Consider the following 26,014-nt stretch of genomic DNA (forward strand, 5'->3'; position numbering starts at 1 on the left):
GACATGCTATACTAAAATTATGTTTTATAAAAATGTAGTATTTTCTTTCATATAAAATATCATATAATCTTAAAGTATAGTATGCAAACAAAATCCTCATCAAAGATGTCATTGTATAATTCATAAAAGGTCATTCTATAGTGTTTTAAAAAAGGCATTCAAAAGTCATAGTATGTTGAAAAGAAATCGTGAATAAGTAATAGTGTAAAATGTTGAAAAAAGTCATGACATAGTCAAGGTATGGCATTTTGGGATAAAAAACTGGTCATAGTATAGCATGTCAAAGAAAGTCATTAAAAAGCCATAGCATAGTATGTTGGAAAAAGACGTGAAAGTGTCAAAGTATTGTATCTTGGAAAAAGTCATAAAATGGTCTTAGTATAATATTTTAAAAAAGTCATTAAAAAGTCATAGCTTTGTATGTTGAAAAAAGTTGTTAAAATTATGTCAAAAAAGTTAAAAAAAAAAAAAAGTCAATAAAAATGCATAGTATAGTATTTCTAAAAATGTAATAAAAAATTCATAGTATATTAAGGCTAAAAAAAGTCCTGTAACAGTCGTAGTATAGCATGTCAAAAAAAGTCATACTATAGCATGTTGAAAAAAGACATTCAAAAGTCATAGAATAGTATGTCGAAAAAGGTCATTAAAAAGTCATAGTGTACAATGCGAAAAAAGTCAAGAAAAAGTCATAGTATATTATGTCAAAAACAGTCACAAAACTGGACGTAGTCACACGTCCCTTACTGTCAGCTTGATCTGGTCTGTTTTTAATACATTTATTGTCTGCTGATTCGACCCAAACAATATAAGTTATATGAGAAAACGACCTTTTGTTTTCTTGTGATAACAAAATTAAAAAGAAAAAGTCTGAATTGTGTCCGTTTTGTACGGATAGGACAACTCTGCATAACCAGTCTGTGTTATCTGAGTGCCCAGGTTGTGACTGTGGCTGTAACGGAGGCCTCCTCGACTGTGTGAGTAAAGAGGGAGGGGCAAAAACCAATACAAAGATTCTGTTCTCTGTTGAACTTTTGTTCTTTTACTGTGCAGTTTATATGTAATTAAATTGTTTTAACCAACCTTTGTAGTTCAATTAATACCATGATTATTGTGTATGATCCAAAATATCTTGTTTGAACACATAGGCAGAATTAATATGTAATGTCTTTATTGTAGAAATGCAGATTCAACAACAAAAGAAACAAAATCAAATAATTAAAAATGTAATCAATGACTTTAAAAACATTATTTTAAAACATTTCTTCTCTAAACATTCAAGTATTTCAAATAAATTACAAAACTGCAATGTTCTTTTGCATAGGCAAAAATATAATTTGACTCCAAGTGTATACAACAAATATACAAGACTAGATAAGGAGGCAGACCAAAAAATCAGATGTACTATACAGCACAAAAAACACTGACGTTCATGGTGAACATGGTATAGGTGCTAGCTGCTGTTAGCGGCACTGATGACTAGTCCTTTTGCTTGAGCTCCATCGTTGATAAGGACTTTTCAGGCTTTTTTGACCTCCTGTACTTATAGGCCAATAGGATGGTGGCCACCAAGAGGACCACACCAAGGACCAACAGGACCCACTGGCCAGCTACGGCAGCTGCGCTGTCCACACTCATACCCAGGAAGTCCACTTCCTGGATTCGAGCCTCAGCTTCACCTGGAGAACAAAAATAAAAAGTAAGTTTTGACGGTTTTTCACTCACTTACAAACTCACTTATTCACATTTAACAAGCTGCAATTCTCCACAAGGGGATACTGTTCAGTCATTTTAGACCAGTTATACATAGTCCTACTTGGGAAGAAAAGTAAGAGCGGGAGCAGTTCCAGGTTAATTGCAGGAATCCTTTTGTTGAATTCAATAGCTTTTAAAAGTGTCATAGTATAGTAAGACTAAATATGTAAGCAAAAGGACATAGTATAGTATGTCATAAAATATGTCAGAGTATAGTAGGCCATAAAAATGTTATTATAATATGTCACAAAAATTTGATAAAGGATGATAGTATAGTTTGCCATTACACATAAATAATGCAGTACGTCATAGAAAATGTCTTAAAAAATGTAATCCTAAATATACCATAACATTTTTTTAAATGTCATGGTATATACAAAAGAAAAGTCATAACAATTTTCATAGTGTATAAGGTGAAAAAATGTCCTAAAAAGTAACAGTATCAAAAAGTCGACAATTTAGAAAGTAATAAAATGTCTTATAAATATAAAATTTGTAGTTTGTAGTTTAATAGTCATAGCATAGTATGCCAGTAAAAATGTCATAGTTAAGTCTGTAATAAAAAGAAATCATAGAATAGGATGCCATCATTATTAAAAATAGTATGCCCTAGAAAATAGCACAGGAAAAGTCATAGTACAGTATGTCATAGAAAAAGACACAAAAAATGTAATTAAAAAAATATATAAGTACAGTATAAGTAAGAAAATGTCTTAAAGTTTTGAATGTCAAACCATTTCTTAAAAATATCACACTATAATTTTTCATATAGTTCATTTCATAGTTTAGTAAGTCAAAAAAATAATATAAAAGTCATAGTACAGTATGGCATAATTCTTTTTAATATAGTATGCAATAGAAAGTGTCATATAATATGTCAAAGTAGAGTATGCCATAATGTTAAATACTGTATGTCTTAGTATATATATATTTATAACTTACATTATACTTGTTACATTATACTTTTTTATGGCATATATATATATATATATATATATATAAATATATATTTATAATACAGTATGCCATATATATATGTATATATATATACATATATATATATACATTGAATTGTCTTAGTATAGTGTGTCATAAAATGTATGCCATAAAATAATTTTGTAAATTTCCCCGCTGCAGGACTAATAAAGGATTATCTTATCTTATCTTGTCTTAAATGCAATAAAATATGTGATAGACTATGTTCTAGTATAGTATGCCATTTTTTTTATAAAAATATATTATTTCACAAAAAGGTCCTTAAAGTCATTGAAAGTGTGCCATATCAATGTCATTAAAATATGTTATACTATATTATACTACTATACAAAAAATAAAAACAAAACGTCAACATTTGCAGCTTTAAAATCTAAAAACTACACAAAAAAGCAAAAACAAAAGAGAAATTTATGCTGAAATACGGCTTGCAAAAGTAGAAAAATTGCATAGATATTACTCTTCCTAGATGGCGCTCTTCAACATGTTTATATTCTTAAACTTCTGCGTATTTTGTATTAATGACAATGTTGTTGTTGACCCTCAAATTACCTTCACAAAACAACTCCAACTTGACTGTATGTTCTCCAAATTTCTGTGTTGGTATAAATTCCACATACTAGTAATCAAAAAGGTGAAAGGCAGGGTAACTTACTCCTCGTTGAAACAGCATAAGCTAAGGAAACAAAATCACTTTAATTGACCTACACTATATTCTTTTGTTCATTGTTCATTTTTGTATCTAAATTATTTTTTTCTCTCTTGATCTGCATAACAGTTGTGTTCTCTTCATAGCCCTCTCTTTTACTCTGTTGCTAAGAATCTAATCAATCTAATATGTACACATCCTTTCAGTAGGATCTCATCAGGAGGACAAGAGGAGCAGAAGATTGATTTCACTGTAAGCCGCAGAAGAGGAGAAAAACTAAAATAATGCCTCTGTGTCAAAACATTGTGCTATTTTTTTCCTGGGATGGAGTTCAAAAAAACATTTGGCATGGTGATTGGAAAACTCATTGTAATAATGAGCTTTTTGTACACAAAGCGAAAGGCTTGCCTGCATGCGTGTGTTTTATTCATGAAGTATCAAAGTATGTTGATGCACGACGTTTTGGACGTACTTGAAGGTTTCCAGTCGTACTCAGGCCACCCTCGAACATCATTGTTCTTGTTGTTTTCTTCCTCCAGCCACTGAATGAGAGGTTTGAAATACTCCATGAGAGGCTGGACACTCATTTTGGGCTGGCCGGTGATCATGGTCATAGCCTCGGGCCAGGGCTTACTGAAGCCAAGCTTCATCACATCACTGCAAACAACAACACGATAAGGGTCAGAGAGGAGGTCGGAGGTGACAAGGATCAGTAGCAAGAGTGTGTTCTAGACATAATTACACACATTTGACTTTTAGGATATTTTTATGGAAACACTTTAAGTGGGTACTAACCCCAGCAGCTTCCCAGCTTCTTTAGACTTGTAGATATCGCAGGTATGTAGAGGCCCAACATGCTTGGCAGCATCACACAGAGACTTGTGGAACTGAAACTGGATGACGAAGCTAACGAAGTACCTGATTGAAGATCATTAAACATGTACTGTCATGACTTTGCTTTAATGTCAGGAGGAAACAGAAAATCTCAAAACAAACTGGCTCTGTCACCTCAAACCCTGGTAATTCATTTTATTTTTTGCCATGTTTATCTTATCTTTCCATAGTTCATTAGAGTGTGTTTAAGCTGTTATCAATCTATAGTGCTCAATTATCAGGTGCCCTGTTTGTTCTGCCAAAAAAGGGAAACTTTACCTCACGTATGGCACATTAGCAGGGATGTGGAACTTTGCACCTGGGTCAAAGTCATCCTCAGTACGGGTTACAGGTGGACACAGTCCCTGGTACTTCATTCTGCAATGCAATAAAGTTTAATCTAGTTTTTATTTAAGTATATCATTTACAAGTGTATTAATCTATGACACAATCTTTATAACGCATACTGATTAACTTCAGTTAAAATGCTGGTGAACTTTACCTGAGGTTCCACCATTCTTTATTGTACTCATCCGATGGGATGCGCCCGTCAAATACTTTCCATCTCCACTGATCCATCAGGTAGCCAAAAGGTAGGAAGGCGATCTTGTCAAGCGCCATGCTCATGAGGAAGTTGATATCACTCTCTACAGGAGGAGACAAAAACACCAGGATCATGAGCTGTTTTATAACATCACATGCTTTCTACAGAACTATACAATACTCATAGTCACTCACCATCGTTGTTCTCAACTTTGTCCAGGAGGCCGATGCTCTGCAGATGTTTGGGCGTGGACACTGACAGGGCTAACACATCGCCAATGGCCTCATGGAAGCCTGGGTTCGCTCCATCACGGAAGGACACGGGCTGATCTTTGTACTGCAGGAAGTACTGGACGTGGCCCATCTCATGATGCACCGTGATCAGGTCATCCATAGTCACAACTGTGCACTGTTTGATCCTGATGACAAAAACAAGGCCATCAATTTCACATCTTATTGGTTTCCATGCACTTAATGGCTGAAAATGTCTATTTATATATATATATATATTTATTTTGACCGGGACAGTTCATAGCTTCTTGGCTGTAACAGCTGTAGCTAGGTTTTGGAAAGCACACTTTTTTTTTTGACGGCAGAAAAAAAAATCTGTTAAGTTCTGGAAAAAAATGAACCTGAAGTCTTTTTTGTTATAGAAGTCCCATGCAGAGGCGTGGCACACCACCTGGCGTCCGTCAGACGGCTTCTCCAGCATGGATTTGTCCCAGAACTCTTGTGGCATTGGCAACAGACCCAGAGAGGTGAAAAATTTGTCTGATTCCTGGAACATTCTGGTGGCGTTCCAGCCCTGTACAGGAAAATAATTTGTGGATGTAAGTGAGTAAATATGAACAGTTTTTCAGGCAATGAGATATTTGTAAAGTGCAGTGTAAACATATAGTGGTTCTAAAAGGATCAGAGGTAACATACCCTTGAAAATATGTATTCACTGTCTCCATCTATAATGCACACTTCATGTCAGTTATGGATGTTTGCTGCTGTTATTGGGCGCACTTAAAAGTCTCTGTATTCATCCTCATTCTGCTTGAACCTCCACTTTGGTCTGCATCCGAGTCTCATTTCACTGAAACAAACTGATCCTTGACCTCTGAAGTGGTGGAAGTGTGCAAATGCGCGCGAGTGTGTATGTGTGTTCTTTGGGTGTGTCCTCTTGGATTCATGTGTGCAGGCTGGCTGTGATCGTAATGCAACAGCTAGCTCATGTGTTTATTCACCTGTGAAACCATAGCAGGAGTGGCGTCAACCTGCGTGGCATCTGGGTAAGGCATGGCCAAATCCATTATGCCAGACCACGTCTGTGCCCACATGTTGCCTGAAAGGACAGAAGACAGCATTCCTATATTTTTTTTCCAAGTGATTGGGCAAGTCATCCTCTGCTCTGCTGTTATTATACCAAGTGGGATTTGTGGCTGTGAATCGGTCCAATCGCTAACCGCGAGGAACTGTCACACAAAATCTCACGCTTGACGCCTCTGAAAGCAAATTAAATCTGTCCTAAATCCAAATGCATCTACAGCCAACCAGAATATCAATGGGGTATGCTTCCACACAAAAGGAGAGTTTAGGCTAGAGTAATCCTGTAAATTCCAAAGAGAAATACTGACTGAAGTGTGGTTTTGACCTATGAACTTAGCCTTAACTCCAGAAAGCCTGATATAATCAATGGAAAGTTTCTGAAGGCCGGTAGCCCTGAATATTGTACTTAAACACAGTGTAGCATTTCGAGAACCAGTCTCAAAACTTCCCTCATGTTACCTACCCAGCAAATGAGCAGGAATGGGTCCCTTCAGGTTGATGTGCTTGGAACCATACTTTTTGTACAGAGCCCTGCGGACATAGGCGTGCACATTCTGATAGAGTGGTTCCAGCTCCCTCCACAGAGCCTCCAGGTCTTCCTCGAAGCTGGGGGTTTCATACAGGGAGCGCCAGAAAGCCCCATTGTCAGAGTGACCTACAGACAGTACCATTAAACATAATAAACATTACATTAGTTTTATGCAAACTTTTGAAGCTGCTCCTGAAGCAAAAAAAAATCCTAAATGGTGAGTTTAACAATAATAGGGGAACTTTTGTTGTTTATGTTGTGCCAGTGGGCAACAAAACTTACTAACTAAATCAAACAGTAAGAAATAGCAGAGACTCCAGGAAGGTACTGGTCCTGACCAGGAATCAAAGTTTTGGGATTTAAGTTTTTTTTACTGATTAAATATACAAAATATAACTTGCTCTAAAGATGCTGGTAGGTGCAGTTTTAACAGCCCCACTCGGAAAAGAGAAATTCTCTAACCGAATCTCGAGGTAGATGTATAATTACTCTTTAAGGTCATACCATTGAGTTTGGCAGCTTCGTTGGCCAGTTCAACATATTTCTTGTAGTCCTGGCGAAGCACTTTGCCAGCAGCATCTCTCCATCCTTTCCAAGCAAACAACAGTTCGTCATAATCCCTGGACTCTGCCATGATCTTCTGGAGATCTGAAACGGATGATTCATTGTTTCTTGTGAAATACTTAAGGGCAAGGTGATATTTATTGCACCTTTTACAGTAGTTCTATTATTTTAAAGCAGCTAAATGTTATTACATGCATCAGTAACCAATTATCAATAATCAATTTGCCATGTCTTGTAAATATTAAGCAATTACTGCATGGTTTGCCCTTATGCTACATTTTCTTCATTATATATTATATTATTATATTATATCATTGTCATTTCTATTTTTTTTCCAAGATAAACTCTTCATACTAGGATTGGTAATTATTTCATAGTCTTACCTGGATCCAGCGGATGGCATTTCCCATTCTCTTTGCACACCTGAGCCACACTGTACTTGGTCTCCATGTTGGATAGGAGAGTGTTATACTGAAAAGGTAAAGGCATCCACCAAGCATTAGATCCCACAGAAAACATCATCAATTATCTGGTTTGGATATTTGGCAAATACATTTCTAAAGGTTGCTCAGGTGGAGGGAAGGTGATATGAGCATGTAAGGGAGACAAATTACTCTAAAAAATGAATAATAGTATCACTTCACAATTATGTTTAATAAATATATCGATATTAGCTGCAGTTACTTCTTTTTTTGAGTTCTTGAGTTGGCTGGTACTTGTTTGATGTATGTGTACAGATTCTACAGCTCTGTGTCTGGTCCCTTCACTACAACACTACAGTTTGCAAATATGACACACAAGTAAATAAGTTCATGACAGCTGGCTCAAACCTTTTGTCCATCTTAAATAATCAGAGAACAACAGTTAAATATTGCAAATAAAGAACTTTAAGGACCATTATTGTCCTGGGACATACAGCTAATTTAACTACCTGTAAGCTCTAACTGTGTATTCTGGGTTAGCATCATTTCTGCTTCTGGCTCCCTAGTCTTTAGTTAGCTAGATAATGTTAGCTAGATTGATCCAACGGACGTCTTTCAACATGAGAAAGTGCCACGAACAAAATAGCCTTTAACAAAGCAACGTCACTGGTTTCCAGCGAGTGGCTGTTCTTTCTCAATATATTCCACACATGAGCTCATTGTGGCAGTGTACTTTCTGTATCCCTGTTGCATTTGCATTGCCGATCGTTTGCTTTGGCAAACATCTCTTAGTTTTCTGCGTCTGGTTTTCTGTCCATTGTTGTCAACAAAGAGCAACTTTCCAATTCAACTCTACCAATTTATCTGCCTTTTGGAGCAGCTCTGTCTTGAATAACTAATTGTAAAACTAAAACCAAATGCTCCACACCTCTTCCAGTTTTGCCGTGGACAGTGCAGCCCTCTCAATGTCGCTGAGTTTATTGATGATGCGTTTGACCGAGCCGTCCTGGAAGTCAGTGGTGTCGTACTGACGGGCCTTCTGTCCATACTTCAGGGTGTGGGCTGACATCTCAAGGTTCTTCTCAAGCTAGAGAGGAATGATTAAACACTATTTGAATTTTCTATTTTTACGTTAAGTGTCAGTGGAAACAGGTGATTGGTTGGATGGATGGATGGATCGGTTAAAAATGCACAAATGGTTACATGGGTAATTACGTACATAGATACAGGCATACATGGGTTAATTACTAACTTTTTTAAGCAATCAATTGATGCCTCGAATTAATGCACAAAATCAACATAAGATGCAAAACTCCTTCACATTTGATTGATGATACATGATGCTTGAACAATGTTAAGGTGATCTCCGTGGAGTCATTTTGTTAGAGGCAGAGGGGCTCACCATTGCCTGCTTATTGGCTTCGTTGATGTCTGTGTTGTACTTCCAGGAGGCCTCAGTGTAGGCGTTCCACACCACCTCAGCTGTGCTGTTGTACTCATTCAGAATTTTCTTTGCATCAAGCTCATCCGTGTTTTTGTCTGGGTAAACAAAAAGAGAAACATGCTAGCTGAACTATTGTAAAAAAATCCATGTAATCAGGTTTGGAAATTTCAGCTAATTTACAATGTGTGAATTATGATTATGATTATGATGTGTAAATGTCTTGGCTTTCTTACGTGTTGATTTATTTAGAATAGTTCTTATATTATATTATTTCCTTTAAGATTATGTTAATGTATATCACCCTCTGGTTCTGATTCTGCTATTCATTCTGAGCAGTACACTTACCTATATCTTCAGGGTAGCCCTCAGGGATGGGTGGGACCCAGTTAAAGTCAGGCCATCCCAATGTCTCACCCACATTTTGCTTTTCCAGCCATGTAATTATGGGTTGAAAGTATTTCATCAGTGAGGTGGCATCCATCTTTCTGGTCCCAATAGCCTCCTGAAGCACATCAGGCCAAGGTTTAGAAGAGCCAGCCTCGAGAATTTTCCTGGACGGGGTAGAGGTAATAGTTTTACACCTTCACCGCTTCCCTAAATCCATTGTCTATGTACTGTGTAATAAACAATGGAGACCCAAGCAGGTGACGTACTTTAAAATGGCCCCAGCTTCTGCGGAGCCGTAGATGTCGCATGTGTGCAAGGGACCCGTGTGTTTGGCTGCCGCGCACAGTTTTTCATGAAGCTGGAACTGCAGGACGAAGCTGACAAAATACCTGCAGGGAAAATACTTGATGTCATCTCTTCAGTGCATTATATTTACAATACTACAAACAAAAAGTCAAAAAAGACAGAAATCATAATAAGACTTGACATGATAGTCCCTGCCTTTTGGTTTAAATCTTTCCTACTTTGATATACTGACTAGACTAGTACAAAACTAAAAACGACCCCTTTAGGTTTAGATGATAAGACTGCTATAAGCATGTGTTTCTGCTGCAACAACACAAAATGTGTTTTTTTCTTTTTAAGTGGGTGTTTGACAACTTGTCAGTCCTCACATTGTTAAAAAAAACTGCTAGGGTCAGAAGCTTTGCCTTTAGAGGCTTCCTGTTATTGTAGGGTTATTGCACCGTTTAAAACCACACTCAAGTGCCAGTAATTTTGTCCACATTACAGCAAACAATACCTTAATTCCCTGATCACCAGTCATTCCTGCATGTCCATTCACTTTCCATAATTGACATGTTTCCCTGGTGCCTTCATATGTGAGCACAGGCACGTACACAAATATACTCACACAGTTAGGATTGTGCACTAAAAAGGCTAAATGTTATGTTTTTTTTAAATCTGTACAAGTTCAGCTAATCAGACATCTAGAAATATACTAAATACAATTCATGAAAATATCAATAGCCCAAGCTGATTGTGTGTAAACTATTACATAGTGGTGTGGCTGGACCAGGAGGATACCTGATGTATGGCGTGTTTCCAGGGATGTGGTATTTGGCCCCAGGATCAAAGTGCTCCTCTGTACGTCTGGTGGGTGGGCAGATGCCTTGATATTTTGTCCTTTAAAATGAAAGAAGAGATGTATTTAACAAAGAAATTTGTTCTGGAAAGTTATTCTGCCTATAATGATTGTTTTTAATCACACACGCACACAGTGTGAATGCCAGCCAGTACAACCGAAGTATTCTTTTGTAACTAAGGAGCAGGTTCATAGCATGTTTGTGGCTGCAGCAGGCGGCACATGAGGTAGAGCGCTTGTCCCGTAACCACAAGGTTGGTGGTTCAAACCCCTCTACCAGCAACATGCTGAGGTGTCCTTGAGCAAGACACCTAACCCCAAGTTGCTCTCCGGGCGCTTCATTGCAGCCCACTGCTCCTCTGGGATGGGTTAAATGCAGAGAAATAATTTCACCATTGTGGGACTAATAAAGGCTTTATTATTATTATTATTATTATTTTCAGCGAAAAAGCTGAAAAAGACGTACACAAAAACTGTATACTACCTACTAAGCACCAAACAGCAGGCAGACAAAGGCAACTGGGGAATATTGTGGAGCATTTAGAAGCTACAGAGACAGATATCAGGAGGAGGTAGAGACCAAAAACAAAGCAAAACTAGAAAGGTGCACTTAGTAGAGTGAGGATCACACAACTCTCATTTTAATCTAGGCAGATGTCTGCAACGGGTCTGTGCAAGCAGCTGTCAGGTCCGTTTCACAGTCGTAACTGCAAATTGAAGAGTGTATTTAGGCCCTGAGTCAATGTTTATGATATGCGAGTAAACGTGAGGTTGATGCCCAATAAAAAGGCACAGAATTACAGTATTTCTGGCTACAGAGTAGCGGCAGGGGATCGGCTGAGTTATTACTTGTGGGGCCGGTTAAGAGTAGTGAGTGAGGTGAGAGTTTAAGTCATTTTCCCATCACATCTGAAGATTCAAACAAACGACTTTATCTAACAGGTTGGCTTAGCTTAGCATAAAGACTAGGATCAGTAGAAAACAGCTACTAGCAATAGCTTCATATTGAGTGTAAATATTGTATTATCAATCTTCTCATCTGACACTCAGCAAGAAAGTGAATAATCACACTTCCAAAAAATATAACTATTCGTTTTACATAGAATATGTTGTAAGTTTATTAAGCCTGTGCATAAAGGTCTACCTGAGGTACCACCAGTCAGCGTTGTACCGCTCTGGTGGTGTGTTTTGACTAAACACACCCCATCTCCACTGGTCGATGAGGTAGCCAAAGGGAAGGAAGGCTATCTTCTCCAGGGCCATCTTTAACAGGTAGTTGGTATCAGTTTCTGGAGAAAAACAATAATGAAACACATTTTTAAAAACATTTACTGACGAATAAGATATATAAGAATTCATGTTGAAAGTCATCCACATCTGTTTCATGGGAGAGTATTTCAGTGGCTGGGATTTTATTAATTCTATCTCCTTACCAGGGTCAGAGGTCACATTTTTCAGAAGTTTAATGGCTTGCAGATGTTTGGGTGTAGAAACAGAAAGAGACAAAACATCGCCAATAGCCTCGTGAAAACCAGGGTTGGCTCCACGACGGTAGCCCACAGGCTGGTCTTTGTACTGCAGGTAATATTGGATGTGCCCCATCTCATGGTGTACGGTAAAGAGCTGCTCCATCGTTACTGTGGTGCACTGCTTGATCCTAAAGAGAGAAATGACTTTCTATTATCAAGTTTTATCAACAAAATGAGCAATGAAGTTCATATGGTGGAGTAATGTCTACCACAGCAAATAATAAAACCACTCTCCCTCTGTTTGTGTTGTGATACAAACTTCTCCTTGCTTTCTTGACATATAGCGGGACAGCATTGTTTCTGTAGTTTGCTCTGTTAGCTGTTAGCACAGTTAGCTGGGAGCCGCAGTCTCAGCCACTCTATGTTGAGGGCAGTGAGGAGGCAATAGATATGCTCTGAATTTCTAATGATATATTATAATTATATATTAATTATCTAACTATAATTCACTTAATAGTTCACTTATAGCTTGATTTGTTAATTTTACCTGAAGTCTTTGCGGTTGTAAAAGTCCCAGGCAGACGCATGGCACACCACCTCGCGACCATCAGGCTTCACCAGCATGGATTCGGCCCAGAACTCCTCAGGCATCTTCTCTAAATTCAGAGACGTGAAGAACTCCTCAGCCACACGAAACATGTGCGTGGCATTATAGCCCTGTGGAGAGGAAACAAGACACAATTCAGCTCAATCCTATCTGACAAAACTATAACTGCCTAAAGGTATATTGAGATTAATGAGATTTATCCGTTTAGGTCACTGTCTGCAAGACAAACAGTAAAATTATTTTACACAATCCATATCTGTGGCACAAAATCTTTCCCCCTCACTTACTTGATTGACCATTTCATCAGTCACATCCAAGTTGGGTTTGTCAGGAAATGGGATCATCATACCATAAATATTGTTCCAGGTCTGGGCCCACATATTTCCTGAGGATGAGGAAGAAAACACACTTAAGCAACAATCATGACTTGTTATGCGATACTCCGCCCAGTGGCACTGTAGGAAATACCTCATTCACAGTAATTTGATAAGCACACAAAGTGACTTGGCCTGGTTAGTCTGCATCTTAATACAGCATTGTGTATGGAATGTGTGATCAAGTCTTTGGTGACTTTCTATGCTTTTATTAAGTAATGACTCTTCACGTTAGGGACTGTCGGAAAGTTTTTGGAGTATGTGGTTAAAGCCCTACACACTTTTAGCACAGTAGATTCTCAGAGATGGTGGATAATTCTACTTTAAGAGATCTACTCATTTACCAAACCTCATCTCTAACTATATTATAGGTTCATTTTATATTATACATTTAACTTAACATTGTTCTGCTGCAGGTAATAATTAAGAATAAAATGAAGTAAACTTTTTGCCAGTGAAAAATATGCACTCTTCAGAGAGATAATGTTCAATCCATATTATCTAGAAAGATCCACATTAAGTGTTCCTTATAACTGACGTATTGGTCCCACAGCTACAAAAAAAAAACATGATAAAAAAGAAAATAAGGTTTGCTGTGTATGGAAAAATGCATCCATTGTGCACACAAGGCCTTTATTTCACACAACAATCTTGATGCAACCGTCCAACTTTAAAGTAACTTCCTCAGATTCAATAATGGTGGTGCCGGCGGAACCGCCTCCAGATCAACTCTGGTAAAACCAAAGAGCTGGTGGTGGACTTCCGCCGGGGTAAACACTGTCCTCCGGAACCAGTGAACATCCAGGGACAGGACATTGAGATTGTGAAATCTTATAAGTACCTGGGTGTTCACTTGAACAATAAACTGGACTGGACTAATCATACAAATGCACTATACAAAAAGGGTCAGAGCAGACTGTATCTGCTGAGGAGACTAAGGTCCTTTGGAGTGCAGGGAGCACTCCTGAGGACCTTTTTCAACTCTGTGGTGGCATCTTATCTTATCTTATCTTATCCCTTTAGTACATTACCCCTGTGACCCAGCACATATTCAGAGCTCTTGTCAGCATTTAACATATGTTGGCAACATAAAAATGTTAGGTTGTACCTAGCAGGTGGGCAGGGATGGGTCCTTTAAGGTTGATGTACTTGGGACCGTACTGGTTGTAGAGCTTGCGGCGCACAAAGGCATGCAGGTTCTTGTAGAGGGGTTCAATGGTCCTATAGAGTTCCTCTATATCGTTCTCAAAGGTCGTAGATTCGTACCAAGAGCGCCAGTCAGCTCCAGTGTCTTCAAACCCTAAACAGGACAAAATGGTAATGTCATTTCTACTCCTTTACTCTCCTTGTTCTATCGTTATGTCAGTCCCATTGAATGTATAACTTATTTGAACCTGAGTGTTCTCAATGACAACGACAATATCAAAAGACAAAGAGTTCTTACCATCAGCTTGAGAACCTTTATTGCTGAGCTCCACAAATTTGGGGTAGTACTGCCTGAGAGGTACACCTGATGCATTGTGCCAGCCCTCCCACACGTACAGCAGCCTCTTGTAGCTCCTGGAGTTGGCCATGATATCTGTGAGATCTGCAAAATGAAAAAAATCTCAAGTTAAGTCATGGAGAAAACGATGGAATATAAAGGGAGGGTGACCTTATCTGGTGCACAGACAAACAATTATTACTCAAAAGCAAAACTTGAAATTTTCTGGCTAAAACAATGAAGATATATTGCCACTTTAATTACTTCATGCTCTTTCAGCAGGACAAGGCCAGAACAGATGCATTACCCAAGAGATTAGGTTTGAGTTATGACAACTGCATGATATCTTGAGCGTAATGCAAAACTACATTTATCTTTAAAATGCCAGAAATAGGAAATGAAAGGGAAAAAAAGGAAAAAAGTTGAAGAACACAGAAGGTGGTTGAAATGGTGGAAAAAGTGATTGCTGACGGTCTATTTGTTATTGTAAGACACCATGTTTTTTGTGAAGGGATGTACCACATCCTTTGAATAACCCTGTTCCACCTTAGATTGTTTCCAAGAATAAGAAACTAGAAATACCACAATTGTAAATTGCCATATTTATGTTTATGAGTAACAGTTTTCAGTAGAAAGTAATATTTAAGTTGTACTGTGTGTGTTTTGCAAGCATTTCCCACAATTAGTATTGGCAGCTGTTGCTGACAAAACATACAGCCAATTTTCACAATACATGCCGGCAGCTTTAAAAGCCACTGGCTTGATGTTTCTACACTTAAGGGCACATTCATAACACTTCCTTTGGAACCTCTCTGTAGTAATTTTGCCCATCCTGTTACTTTTCCAAGAGCAGATAAGATCTTGACCACTTACAACTGTCTTTTTTCCTCTAGACTTCCCCTCCTTATTGTTGTGTGTTTCATAATCCTCATGTTTTGGACCCTGTTTCTTTCAAATAACTCCTAAGCATCTGTATCATATAATCCATGCATTTTGAGCCACAAACTGAGCTTTTGTTCTATATTTACTTACGTGGTTCCAGGCTCCAGCTTATGTTCGGTTCTGGATGCACCTTGGCCGTTGAATAAATATTGTCCATGGTACTAAGAATTGTGTTATACTGGAGACAAGGGAAAAAAACAGCTCTGATGTCAGTCATAGAGTTCAGCACTAATACAGTGTTAAAAAATGTAATTACAAGGACAAATTTCTTATTAGAAACAAACCTCCTCTCTTTCTTTCGGTAGCAGGTTGGCAACTCCCAGTATCATGATCTTTTCCATCAGTTTCTTGTCTGAAGGGTCAGGGAGAGAGTTGAGAAGATCACTACTGAAGACCTGCTTGGCCTTCAACCCCCACGCTGAGGCGAAGGCCTGCTCCTCAAGGGATGCATTTACCTAAAAACGATAGGAAGTTAATGATCACTATATGGTGATTACTGAGACACAACAATCTAAAACTTTAAGCCATGCCAAGAAGGACTAAAGAACATGTAGCATCAGTCATTTGGTTTCTTCACTTCCAAAAGCAGTTTTATTTTGACCAAGCAAGGGTTATTTTCGTTATTTTCCTGTGTAGTCACAATTTTTGCAGCATTGATGTGTTTCAGGAGTAGAAGGTGGGCAGGAATGAGAGCACATTTGGACATGGTGGACACCTTTTGTAGAGTGTTGTGGGAGGAACTACATGCAGCTTAGTGTGGCCACATGACAGTGGACATGAAGAGAACCAAGATACATTTACATTTGATTATTTACGGGCACTAAAGAACATGGAACATAAAAATTGATGATTCTACTTTTTGAGAAAGCTCAGTTTCTTTGTTTGCATATCAGTTTGTCATTACCCATAGCATGTTTTTACTATTGGATGGACTGCATTATATTAGTGGTGCACAATGGATGAATCCCATGGACCTCTGTGATCCCCTGACTTGCAATTGGTGTCATTTGTTGCAGGCATTCGGTGACCCCCCTGACTCACACCATCATCAGGTCAAAATTTAAATTTGAGCAATGCTTTGGTTTACATAGCTAATAGTTTTTATAGGTCAATGACTAATAGCTGCTAGCATGGCTGGACACTTTTATTCAACTCATTTATGCTGCAACATGTCTTCATCTGTGCCTTTATGTTTTCCTTGACAGCTGTACCAACACATCTTTCTTCTGGGATCAATAAAGTGATCTGTCTATTGGGAGCAAGAACAGAACAGCATAAAAACCCTAGCTCAAGGATAATACTTTTGAAAAATGTCAATGCTCAGGTACTCATTCTTGTATATTGCGTCACTGAATCTCACAAGCTTTTCTTTATGGCACTCTGGAAGGTCAGGGACGTGGTGTTTTCAGATTGTAATCACAGTGCTGGTAGAAATGGATTGAGTCAAGGCTGCTGTGGAATATTGCATGGATAGTTTATGCGTGTCACATTGCTTTGCTCCTATTGAAAATGATGAACTAGTGATGTATTGTTACAGCACTATGCTGCACCTTTGATATTTTGTTTTCCTAAGAAAAAATATGTTGCTTACTGTGTTGCAACCTTTACTGTGTCATGTGAACATCAGTGTGTGTGTGCAGCTATTTCCCACTAGTGTGACTAAAAGCTAGCTTAATTAACAGTGTGATTTATGAACTTTGAGGTAACCACACCCTGTTATCACTGACCAAACAGTAGCTTCATTCCAGTAATGTTGTCTTTGTCGCCATTCTTATCCGTCTTTCTCACAGCCTTCACTAGAATAACAGGCTGCAGGAGGGAAAACTGGTGACAGTGAGTTGAAGTATTAACTCTGACCTTTGTGCTCATCCTCTCAACCTCTGTCTTTTACTCAATCGTTTTTTCCAGCCTGCCTACACCCGTCCATCCACCCAGATAATCATTCTCAACCGAGGAAACACAAAGATACTGTAAGGCTGAAATGGCCTTTTTTTTGGCTGATTTTTTCCCTGAAGGTCTTTTCATTTTACAAGCTGCAATGAGTGCTGTAATTGGTAAAGAGGTTTATTTAACAAATCTTTATACTCATTCGCCCTTTTGAAAATATAACCTGGATGTGGTCAAAGGATAACTGGACTTGAATGCTTCTGTAAGAGTTAATTTCCAAATGAAAACACATGCCCTTTGGTTGTTAACTTTTAGAGGTAAGTATTTAGGTAAACATTTATTGGAAGGCCTTTGTGTCTGAAATACTTGAATTCTTAGAAAGAAAACAATTTTGCTTGGGCGACAAAATGCTTCCAAAAGAAATTGCACTATTTCAAAACAAAAATCTTCACTTGAAGGTAGTTCTCAAACTTAACATTCAAATCACATAAATAAGCTGCCAGTATGAAGTGAAATGAGCCTCAGGTCTGATTGAGACACTTGAAGGCAGCTGGTATTTCATTCTGGGGTTCAAAGGACCTCAGCCATTGATATCCACTCTCATCAGTTTTTATTCAGCATGATTAGAAGCTTGTGAACTGATCCTCATTCCGTTTGATCTTCCACACGTCTAACATGTGCCTTATTTGCACCCAGACCAAATCACTCTCACCTCCTTAGCTGAGGAGGAAGCGTGTGTGTGTGTGTGTATGTGTGTGTGTGTGTGTGTGTGTGTGTGTGTGTGTGTGTGTGTGTGTGTGTGTGTGTGTGTGTGTGTGTGTGTGTGTGTGTGTGTGTGTGTGTGTGTGTGTATATGTGTGTATATGTGTGTATATGTGTGTATATGTGTGTAACTGTGCACATGTTGTAATTTAATCTGCCTTTATTATAACAATTCCAATTTAATCAATAGATTTGCAAGGCAGCGTAAGAGAAACGGCAACACTGGAACATTTCTCTCTCAGGCTTAACTGCCGTGCTCTCCCCTTGCTGCCAGTTTAGATGGCGCTCAGCTCTTTGATCCGCTTTGATCCCATCTCAGAACTCCACAATCCTGCAATCACCTTACATTTTGGCCACATTCTAGAGAGCAGAACACATTCTGCAGCCTGACCCTGTTGACACTGGTGTGGTGGGGGCTGCATCTACACCTGTTCAATGTGTGAGGAGACCAAAGCTTGGATAGTGTACAGAAATCCTGTTGTTACAGCTGTTCAAGCACACACGGGGAAAAAATTCAGAGTGTACTGGTTGGACAATTTTCATTAACAATTCTTTTTAAATGACAGAATAAGCTGGTGTTTTTTGCAGTACCCATGAATATGGGTGCATGGAAGGCAAGAAAACAATGCTTCACACCTCTACAGTTTCACTGTCTCTTCTCCTGCTTTATTTGCTGTATCTCCCCTTCCCTTGTCTATAACATTTATGCAAATGTTTCTCAGGCATATGCTGAGAAGAGACTGTGAAGCCATTCACATCTGCGAGTAATGTAATGTCTCATAGCTGACCTCTTAAAAGCCCCAAATTCCTGCAAAGGTCAGGCATTTTATTGGCTTCTAATATTGGACTATTAGTGGGTAAAACTGCATCCATCTGGAGAAACTGTTTTGAGCAGAAAATATCATAAAACAAACAGTTAAGCAAATGAATAGCCAACCCCCTAGCAAGACCCCCTAGAATGTATTCAAAACTTGGAGACGTTGGCACCACAGGCATTCAGATCTGTTTTATATTTGCAGTAATACACAAGCTGAGTTGGTTGCGTTGGGAGGAAACTGAGCATGCCATTTTGGAGAGAAATGAATAGGGGTGATATCCAAATCAAGCAGGGTCAGTTCCACAGAAACCCTTGATCATGCATGAATTCTGGTTATGAGGTGCCAGATCTAAATGGGCCAATTTCATAACAGCATGAGAGAAAGGATCTGCTAATATGTCACCCTCTAAGCTCAAGACTCCAGAAGTTGTCCTACCTGAAGCTGGGAGTTGTGGTCTGTGATGTTGGTGTTGTAGTTCCAGCTGGCCAAGACGCTGGTGTATAACACCTCCTCAGCAGTGCTGTTGTAGTCGCTTAGGAACTTCAGTGCATCAGCTGTGGTGTTCTGATATTCTCCTGGCTGCAAGCTTGCTGGCAGAGCCTCAGAGAGTCCCAACACTGGCAGCAGCAGCAGCACTGACCACAGAAACCAATCCACGCCATTGCCCATGGCTAGCCTCCACCAAAGAGAGAGTGGAGAAGAAAAACTGTAAAGTGAAAGAGTTGGAAGGAAGAGCTAAAAATACACTTGCTCCAGTGAATTGAGAGTACACCTTCCCCCCGGAGCTGTTGTCTCCTCTACTCCCTCACTGCTCCCTTCTTAGCATCCCAGCTTGCCTGCTGGTGAAATGCACAGAAGCCGAAGAGAGCTTCTTTTTAAGTGTCGGTTTAACCCAGCCCACACTTCTCTGCAGCCTTCCCTCTTACCTCTTTACAGCACTGGAAACATTTCCCCCTCAATTCCCTCCCTTACCACTATCTTTTTCTCCCTCCCTTCTTTTTCTGTTTAGCAGCCAGGATTCAGATGGATGGCAGTATCTTTGATCAGGTCCCAGTTTCTATAACTGTACGAGATGAGAGATAAGATATGACACACCAGTGCAGTGTGTCTGCCTGACTGCCTGCCTGCCTGCCTGTAGAGTGGCAGATCCTCGATAACCAGCACTGGAGTGTCTGGGAGGGACTCCACATACTTTGCTCTCAGTTCCCTCCTTCAGCTTAGTGACAACAGAGGGAGGTGGCTGGGGGGGTTGAAAAGACTGTAAGAGATTGGCAGAAAAAGTGAGATGGAGGCACAAAACGGTGAAAGGGGCTAACAGTTTTGTCTTTTTTGCAGAACCTGAGTTTATGCAGTACAGCTTTCTCCCCCTTATCAGAAGACAGAATGCAAATATCAAATTGTTAAAAATGGAAACATTTTTGTTTCTCACGTGGTACTGATTCCCGCACTAAATTAACCAAGTACCCATTTAGCAATCAATAGTCTGCAAAAAAGGAGACAGTTAATACAGTAGACTTCTTTAAGGCCAAGGTAGTTCACAGTTGTCAAGCAGGGGAGGGATTTTCAATCTGTCTCCATTCTTGGCATCTTTATAGTAAAATTCAAAGTGTATATTCCCACTTTAATAATAATAATAATAATAATAATAATAATAATAATCAATCCTTTATTAGTCCCACAATGGGGAAATTATTTCTCTGCATTTAACCCATCCCGGAGGAGCAGTGGGCTGCAATGAAGCGCCCGGGGAAGCATATAATAAGCCCTATTTCATTGGCATCGGCAACTGTCAGTGCAAGTAACACATCCTATATCAGTCACTGCCTGAGAAACTATTGCAAAAATGCATTCAGATTAGCACTAAAGTATTCATTAGAGAAAGCGAGAACATACTCCACACAGCTGTTTATTTCCTCCATTTCAGGGAATAAGAAACAGATGTGAACTTTATTCCCATAATTACCAAGTTCACTGTGTTGTTCCTAATTTGAAATTGAGCTGTTTAACTAGTTCATTGCCCTGGAATCCTCTGAGAGAGCAGACTGAACAAAGTCATATTACACAATGTTCAGTGCAGACACAATTCAGGAGAACTAACGTTATGCTTTTTGTAAAAAAAAATTGGGGCAGTGGAAACAAACTGTAAACATAAATCATAGGTATATTTTGACCTTTAGAAGTAATAATCCTTCATATTTTTAAATAGATAATCAAATTCCATTTTGATACTATAAAGAGTTGCCTATTCTTTTTGCAAAAGCCATTCAATGCATTTACTTTCAGTAATTTCCAATCTTTATAGTATTTTTTATTGTTAGTGACTGTGTCCACCACTTCCAAGGTTGCCAAAAAAACAAATGAGAAATTTACAGGAAAACAATGCATGCAAGTAATTCAATGCATTGATTGATTACAGCCTCTGCTTACTTTGACGAAGCGATATTTAGATTGCATTATTGCTAATGCAAAACAAAATATGTCTTGCTGCTTCACATTAACAGCATTCAACTGATGAAACAAGTTGGCTTTTATTGTGAAATACAGCCACAGGAAAAACTATGTATTGACACCGTGGTTAGCGCTGACCACTATCATTTAACAAAAATAAGTCTAAAACAACAGTCACTTTCTGCATTTTTTTTTGTCTTTGTATCTTCCATTAGCTCCATTTTGGTCTCCACCAACTCCTGAGGGAAGCATGTGACTATGCTAAATGCTCCACTTTCTTTACCAGCTAGTTGCTAGCTTACAGTTGGATTATAGAGCTGCCATCTGCAACTATAAACAACGCTGATGAGAGCAATGACAGTTTGCCTTGAGTTTTTCTCATTTATTTTCTTTGAGTTACCAGTTGTGGCGGTGCCATTGCTGGTTGCTTCTTGGTGGCAGGCTGCTGCAAAAGATTCTGCCCCCAAAACAGAGGAATTAAATACAGGAAGTGGTAATTTGGAATGTTGTCATTTATAGTTTATCTGTTTTGTCTTTCTTTAGAGTGTATTGGTTGGTTTGTTCTTTTGTTTTAGTTGAGTCCTGAAATTTTTGTATTGAGACTAATAATCTTGTTTTTTGACTGTTTTGTTTTATCTATAGTTTAGGTGGTAGTGTTTGTTTTTGTGTTGTTTTAAGAATGATCTGATCAGTCATTTTATATTGCCCATTTTGTTCTGTTCGTTGGGTCAGATTTAGTTCAGTTAGATCAGTGTAGTCTGTTCAGTTCTATTCAGGTATTGTTGGGTAACCCAGAACTTTGTTGTTCATTTTGAAAATCGTTTGATCATTCACCCAACCCTGGACCCTGAATGGACTTGACGGTCAGATGACTGGAATTGGTTACACTTTGAACAATAATTAAAGATAAACTATTGTAAATCCACTGAAAATATGTGCCTGGTTTGTTTTATCTTGCCAATATTTGCATTGTTCAGTAACTTTTTCCTCAAATAATACAATATTTAATATTTCTGGGGAAAACCGCCATATAGAAATTAGAATATACAAAATTAAAACTTTCACTGATTACTCTAGACATTATTACACAGTCTATTTGAGTTTTGTGGTAGAAGATACAAATGTTATTCATATAAGAAGACCACCCGTATTCAAGATTACACTCTCTGATTTTGTTACGGCCAAAAAACAAACCCAAATTGCCCCACTAGCTCACTGTTGATATTCAAATCTCAAGTGTGAACTGTGTTGAGTTCGAAAACATTCACAGTTAGCTGAAAGGAAATTTTAAGGTTTTTAAGCACTGTAACAAAACAAAGTCGTTAGCCTTTAAGCTGCTCAATGAGGCCCTTCAGAATGAGGCAGTGACTGAATAAGGCCATTAAACATGATAATGTTCAAAAGAGTGATCTAATATTCCACATTAAGTATGGATCATAAATCTTTATGACTTAGATAGCTGAAAAACGTTTTTTCTTAAGAATTTTGTGTTCTTTTTCAGTAAGAGTTCGATTTGAAGTGTGAATGGTTCACATTTCTTTTTTTCCAACAATCAACATGTCTTATTGTTTGACAGTTTAATTCACAATTGGAGCTCATAATTCCCTGTTTAATTAAAAACAACGGGTATCTGGCATGTTGATTTATAGTGGTGGGTTAAAGATATGAGTGAATCAAATCATCTATTAACTTTGATATAGCCATGTGACGACAATAAATTTATAATTATCTCTTTATAATAATAAAATAATTTAACAAAGGTCAATTAATTGAACTCTCGTCTAAAACAGAATGCCTTTGATGGTGGAATAAACGGTGTTGATAAGGAGTTTTCCTCTGCAACAAATAAAGATGTGATTTTAATTATGCTGACATTTTACTTTTGAGGTCAATTAACTTAGTCCAACTTCCATGGTTGAGCCTGTAAAATGAAGTGAATTCACACTGTAATGGTCCATGTGATGTCATCATTACATCACTATCACCACTACAGTGTTGATTCACTGTGAAGTGTGTGTGTGTGTGTGTGTGTGTGTGTGTGTGTGTGTGTGTGTGTGTGTGTGTGTGTGTGTGTGTGTGTGTGTGTGTGTGTGTGTGTGTGTGTGTGTGTGTGTGTGTGTGTGTTGACAATTCTTAATAGAATAACACTGATTGAATCTGAACTCTTGTTTGTCAGGTCAAGGCAGAGGGAGTCATTATCACCTCACAATGAGACAGCGATAGCTATTCCATGAGTGCTTCAGGGTCACAAAGAGTTTAGCCTTGGATCACAGGATTAATATCACACTGTCCCGCAGATGATTCTCTGTGCAGAGATCTGCCTTGATTGGGTAAAGAGAAGTCATCCTAGAAACTGTTGAGTCATGTAGCAGATAACTTAAAAGAGATAACAGATCTCGAAATATCTCCAATGTTCCTGTACAGACAATCGAGTGCTGATGTCTTTCAAAATGTGGGACACATGTCCAACATGTGAGCCACCTTGAGTGGGCAGGATACTTATCGACAGAGTACATCCTAGCCGCGCTTATAGGGACAAATGGAGCAGTGATAATGCAGTGGTGGTCCTGTGAAGTTGCATCTCTAGGCTGTTGACATCTGGTCATAACAGTGTTAATTCAGAAAAAGGCAATGTGCATTAAGAAAAATGTCATATGTCAAAAATTGTGTCATACCTTTGATTTGAAAAGAAAAGGGCAGCAGGTGCCTGGAGACTAATGGAATTGAGTTCACAATGTTCACAGTGAGTGCAGAGTGTTAACTGCTGCCTTATTGTGTGTGTGTGTGTGTGTGTGTGTGTGTGTGTGTGTGTGTGTGTGTGTGTGTGTGTGTGTGTGTGTGTGTGTGTGTGTGTGTGTGTGTGTGTGTGTGTGTGTGTGTGTGTGTGTGTGTGTGTGTGTGGTGACCTGACAATGAAGTCTCTGGCACAATAATTGAATTTTGCTTTTCCTTTAATGGAAGTCTGTGAAGTGTGGAGAGTCTGTGATAGAGCCAGAACATCCAATCTCCACAAACAGGCATATGTTGCACACCATTGGACATGGGTGCTGCAGCGCAGTATATGTGTGTTTGTTTACTCTAGGGTATAAGATGGCATTTTAACTCTTTCAGTAGCTTCTTCACCAACATTTTGAATAACTTCGAAACATTAATCAAATATCATTCCAGTTCAGATTCATCCTGCATAATGCATCTGTCCTGTTCTGCAAACTGCCAATCTGATATTTCCAAAATTGTCATCAGTTCATAATACAAAGAAATAATTTTAAATCATAATGCACACATCCTGTTAGAAGAAGCCGACTGTTTCATTGTTTGATAAATCATTAAGCCATAAATTGACTGTGGGAAGCTCGCGATTTTGTTATCATTAAGGTATTAAAGATGAATAATTGTTGTGTGTTCTTGTTTGTTAAAATAATAATTAGATTCCCAAACATATTAAACAAGGTCTGGTTTAATATGGATATTAATGGTACTCTGTGTTTATTTTTTTAGCACTAGCAGCGCTATTCAGGCGTTGTTATTTTATGAGAACCCTTCCCAGTATTGCCAATTCTTTCCCAATAAAGGTAGCTAACAGCACTAGCTGCAAAACTTGCTAAATCTAGCAAGAACGTCGCCAAGTCAGCAACAACACTGACAGCCCTTCCTGTCAGGCTTCAGTCCAAAGCCACTCCCCCTATCATTGTGATCTTAACAAGTAGCATAGCTATTGTGAGTACTCACAGATTTTCAGATAGCATTTCATTGGAATCAAATGATTGGATGGGCTTCTTACAATCCTGCAACAGCATTTAATTCAATGATTGCTCCCAGGATATAATGATGATTTCAACAAGTAAAGTATAAAAAAATATGTCTTTGAAGAACCCTAGCTTTAACAATGTATCTGTTTCATATCAGCGTCCCAGTAAGCCATAACAGTTTGACAGTGAACCAGCATGCACAATACCAGACCGTCAACTAAACCATAACTTTATTTGAGGATAAATTAATGTTTCACAGCTAGCAACCTTGGCTGGTTTCACACTTGGACAGTTTGTCCGCGTAAACAAGACCATAAAACAGCAGTGTGCTGTCTATGCTGCTCTGACTGATAAGAATGGTGAATTTTGATTTCAATGCGGCTTATCTGTAGCGGGAGGGGGCCCGGTAATTAACTAGCTTTGTTAGACGGTTCAGGATAAACATACGGAATTTGTTTATAGTGAACACTTTATACAAATGTGACATTTCAAACACTGGAATTCCAAAGGATTAAAAAGTGTATCATAGATGTAAGCGTGGAAAAATGACTGAACGGGTAATTGAGGGTTACAAAACCCTGGTTGCGCATTTGAGGCTCAGAAATAAAATGACATAATGTCTGAGGTCAGTGAGAGGGCAGGAAGGTAAGTATAGAGTGTTCTCCCTCTCCTCCCCCGCAGTGGGTTCTTGTGTCTCTACAGTATATCCTTAGGCCATGTATTTTGTCTAGGTGTAGTGTGTAGTGAATTACTACAAAGCAAGGGACAGTCTCACAGCTATTTGTCATTACCAGAGACTGAGAAAATCTATAGGTGCACAATACAACACACACGATACAGATTTTTTGTCGACATGCA

At 38.6% G+C, this 26,014-nt stretch overlaps 1 protein-coding gene across 1 annotated transcript; it reads right to left on the minus strand.

Moving 5' to 3' along the window:
• Nucleotides 1-1,156: 1,156 nt before the first annotated feature.
• ace (angiotensin I converting enzyme (peptidyl-dipeptidase A) 1) lies at nt 1,157-20,106 on the minus strand. Its single transcript, XM_054598553.1, has 25 exons — nt 19,395-20,106; nt 15,777-15,947; nt 15,583-15,670; nt 14,512-14,655; nt 14,176-14,367; nt 12,981-13,078; nt 12,634-12,803; nt 12,051-12,274; nt 11,762-11,906; nt 10,560-10,658; nt 9,740-9,862; nt 9,432-9,637; nt 9,045-9,181; nt 8,571-8,729; nt 7,604-7,691; nt 7,161-7,304; nt 6,591-6,782; nt 6,046-6,143; nt 5,446-5,618; nt 5,009-5,232; nt 4,773-4,917; nt 4,550-4,648; nt 4,193-4,315; nt 3,870-4,054; nt 1,157-1,679 (listed from the first exon to the last, which is right to left on the minus strand). The coding sequence occupies exons 1-25, from the start codon at nt 19,626-19,628 to the stop codon at nt 1,480-1,482; spliced, it is 3,861 nt and encodes a 1,286-aa protein (XP_054454528.1). The 5' UTR covers nt 19,629-20,106; the 3' UTR covers nt 1,157-1,479.
• Nucleotides 20,107-26,014: the final 5,908 nt, after the last annotated feature.

Source organism: Anoplopoma fimbria, chromosome 5, assembly GCF_027596085.1.
Source record: "Anoplopoma fimbria isolate UVic2021 breed Golden Eagle Sablefish chromosome 5, Afim_UVic_2022, whole genome shotgun sequence".
Classification (NCBI taxonomy): Eukaryota; Metazoa; Chordata; class Actinopteri; order Perciformes; family Anoplopomatidae; genus Anoplopoma; species Anoplopoma fimbria.

Excerpts from the sequence above, each read along its gene's own strand:
- ace (XM_054598553.1), bottom strand. The coding sequence starts at position 19,628 with ATGGGCAATGGCGTGGATTGGTTTCTGTGGTCAGTGCTGCTGCTGCTG. Across the intron at positions 14,656-15,582 it reads AAGCTGGAGCCTGGAACCAC|ATCTCACAGATATCATGGCC; the intron begins GTAAGTAAATAT and ends TTCATTTTGCAG. Across the intron at positions 9,182-9,431 it reads GGGCTACCCTGAAGATATAG|ACAAAAACACGGATGAGCTT; the intron begins GTAAGTGTACTG and ends TTGTTTACCCAG.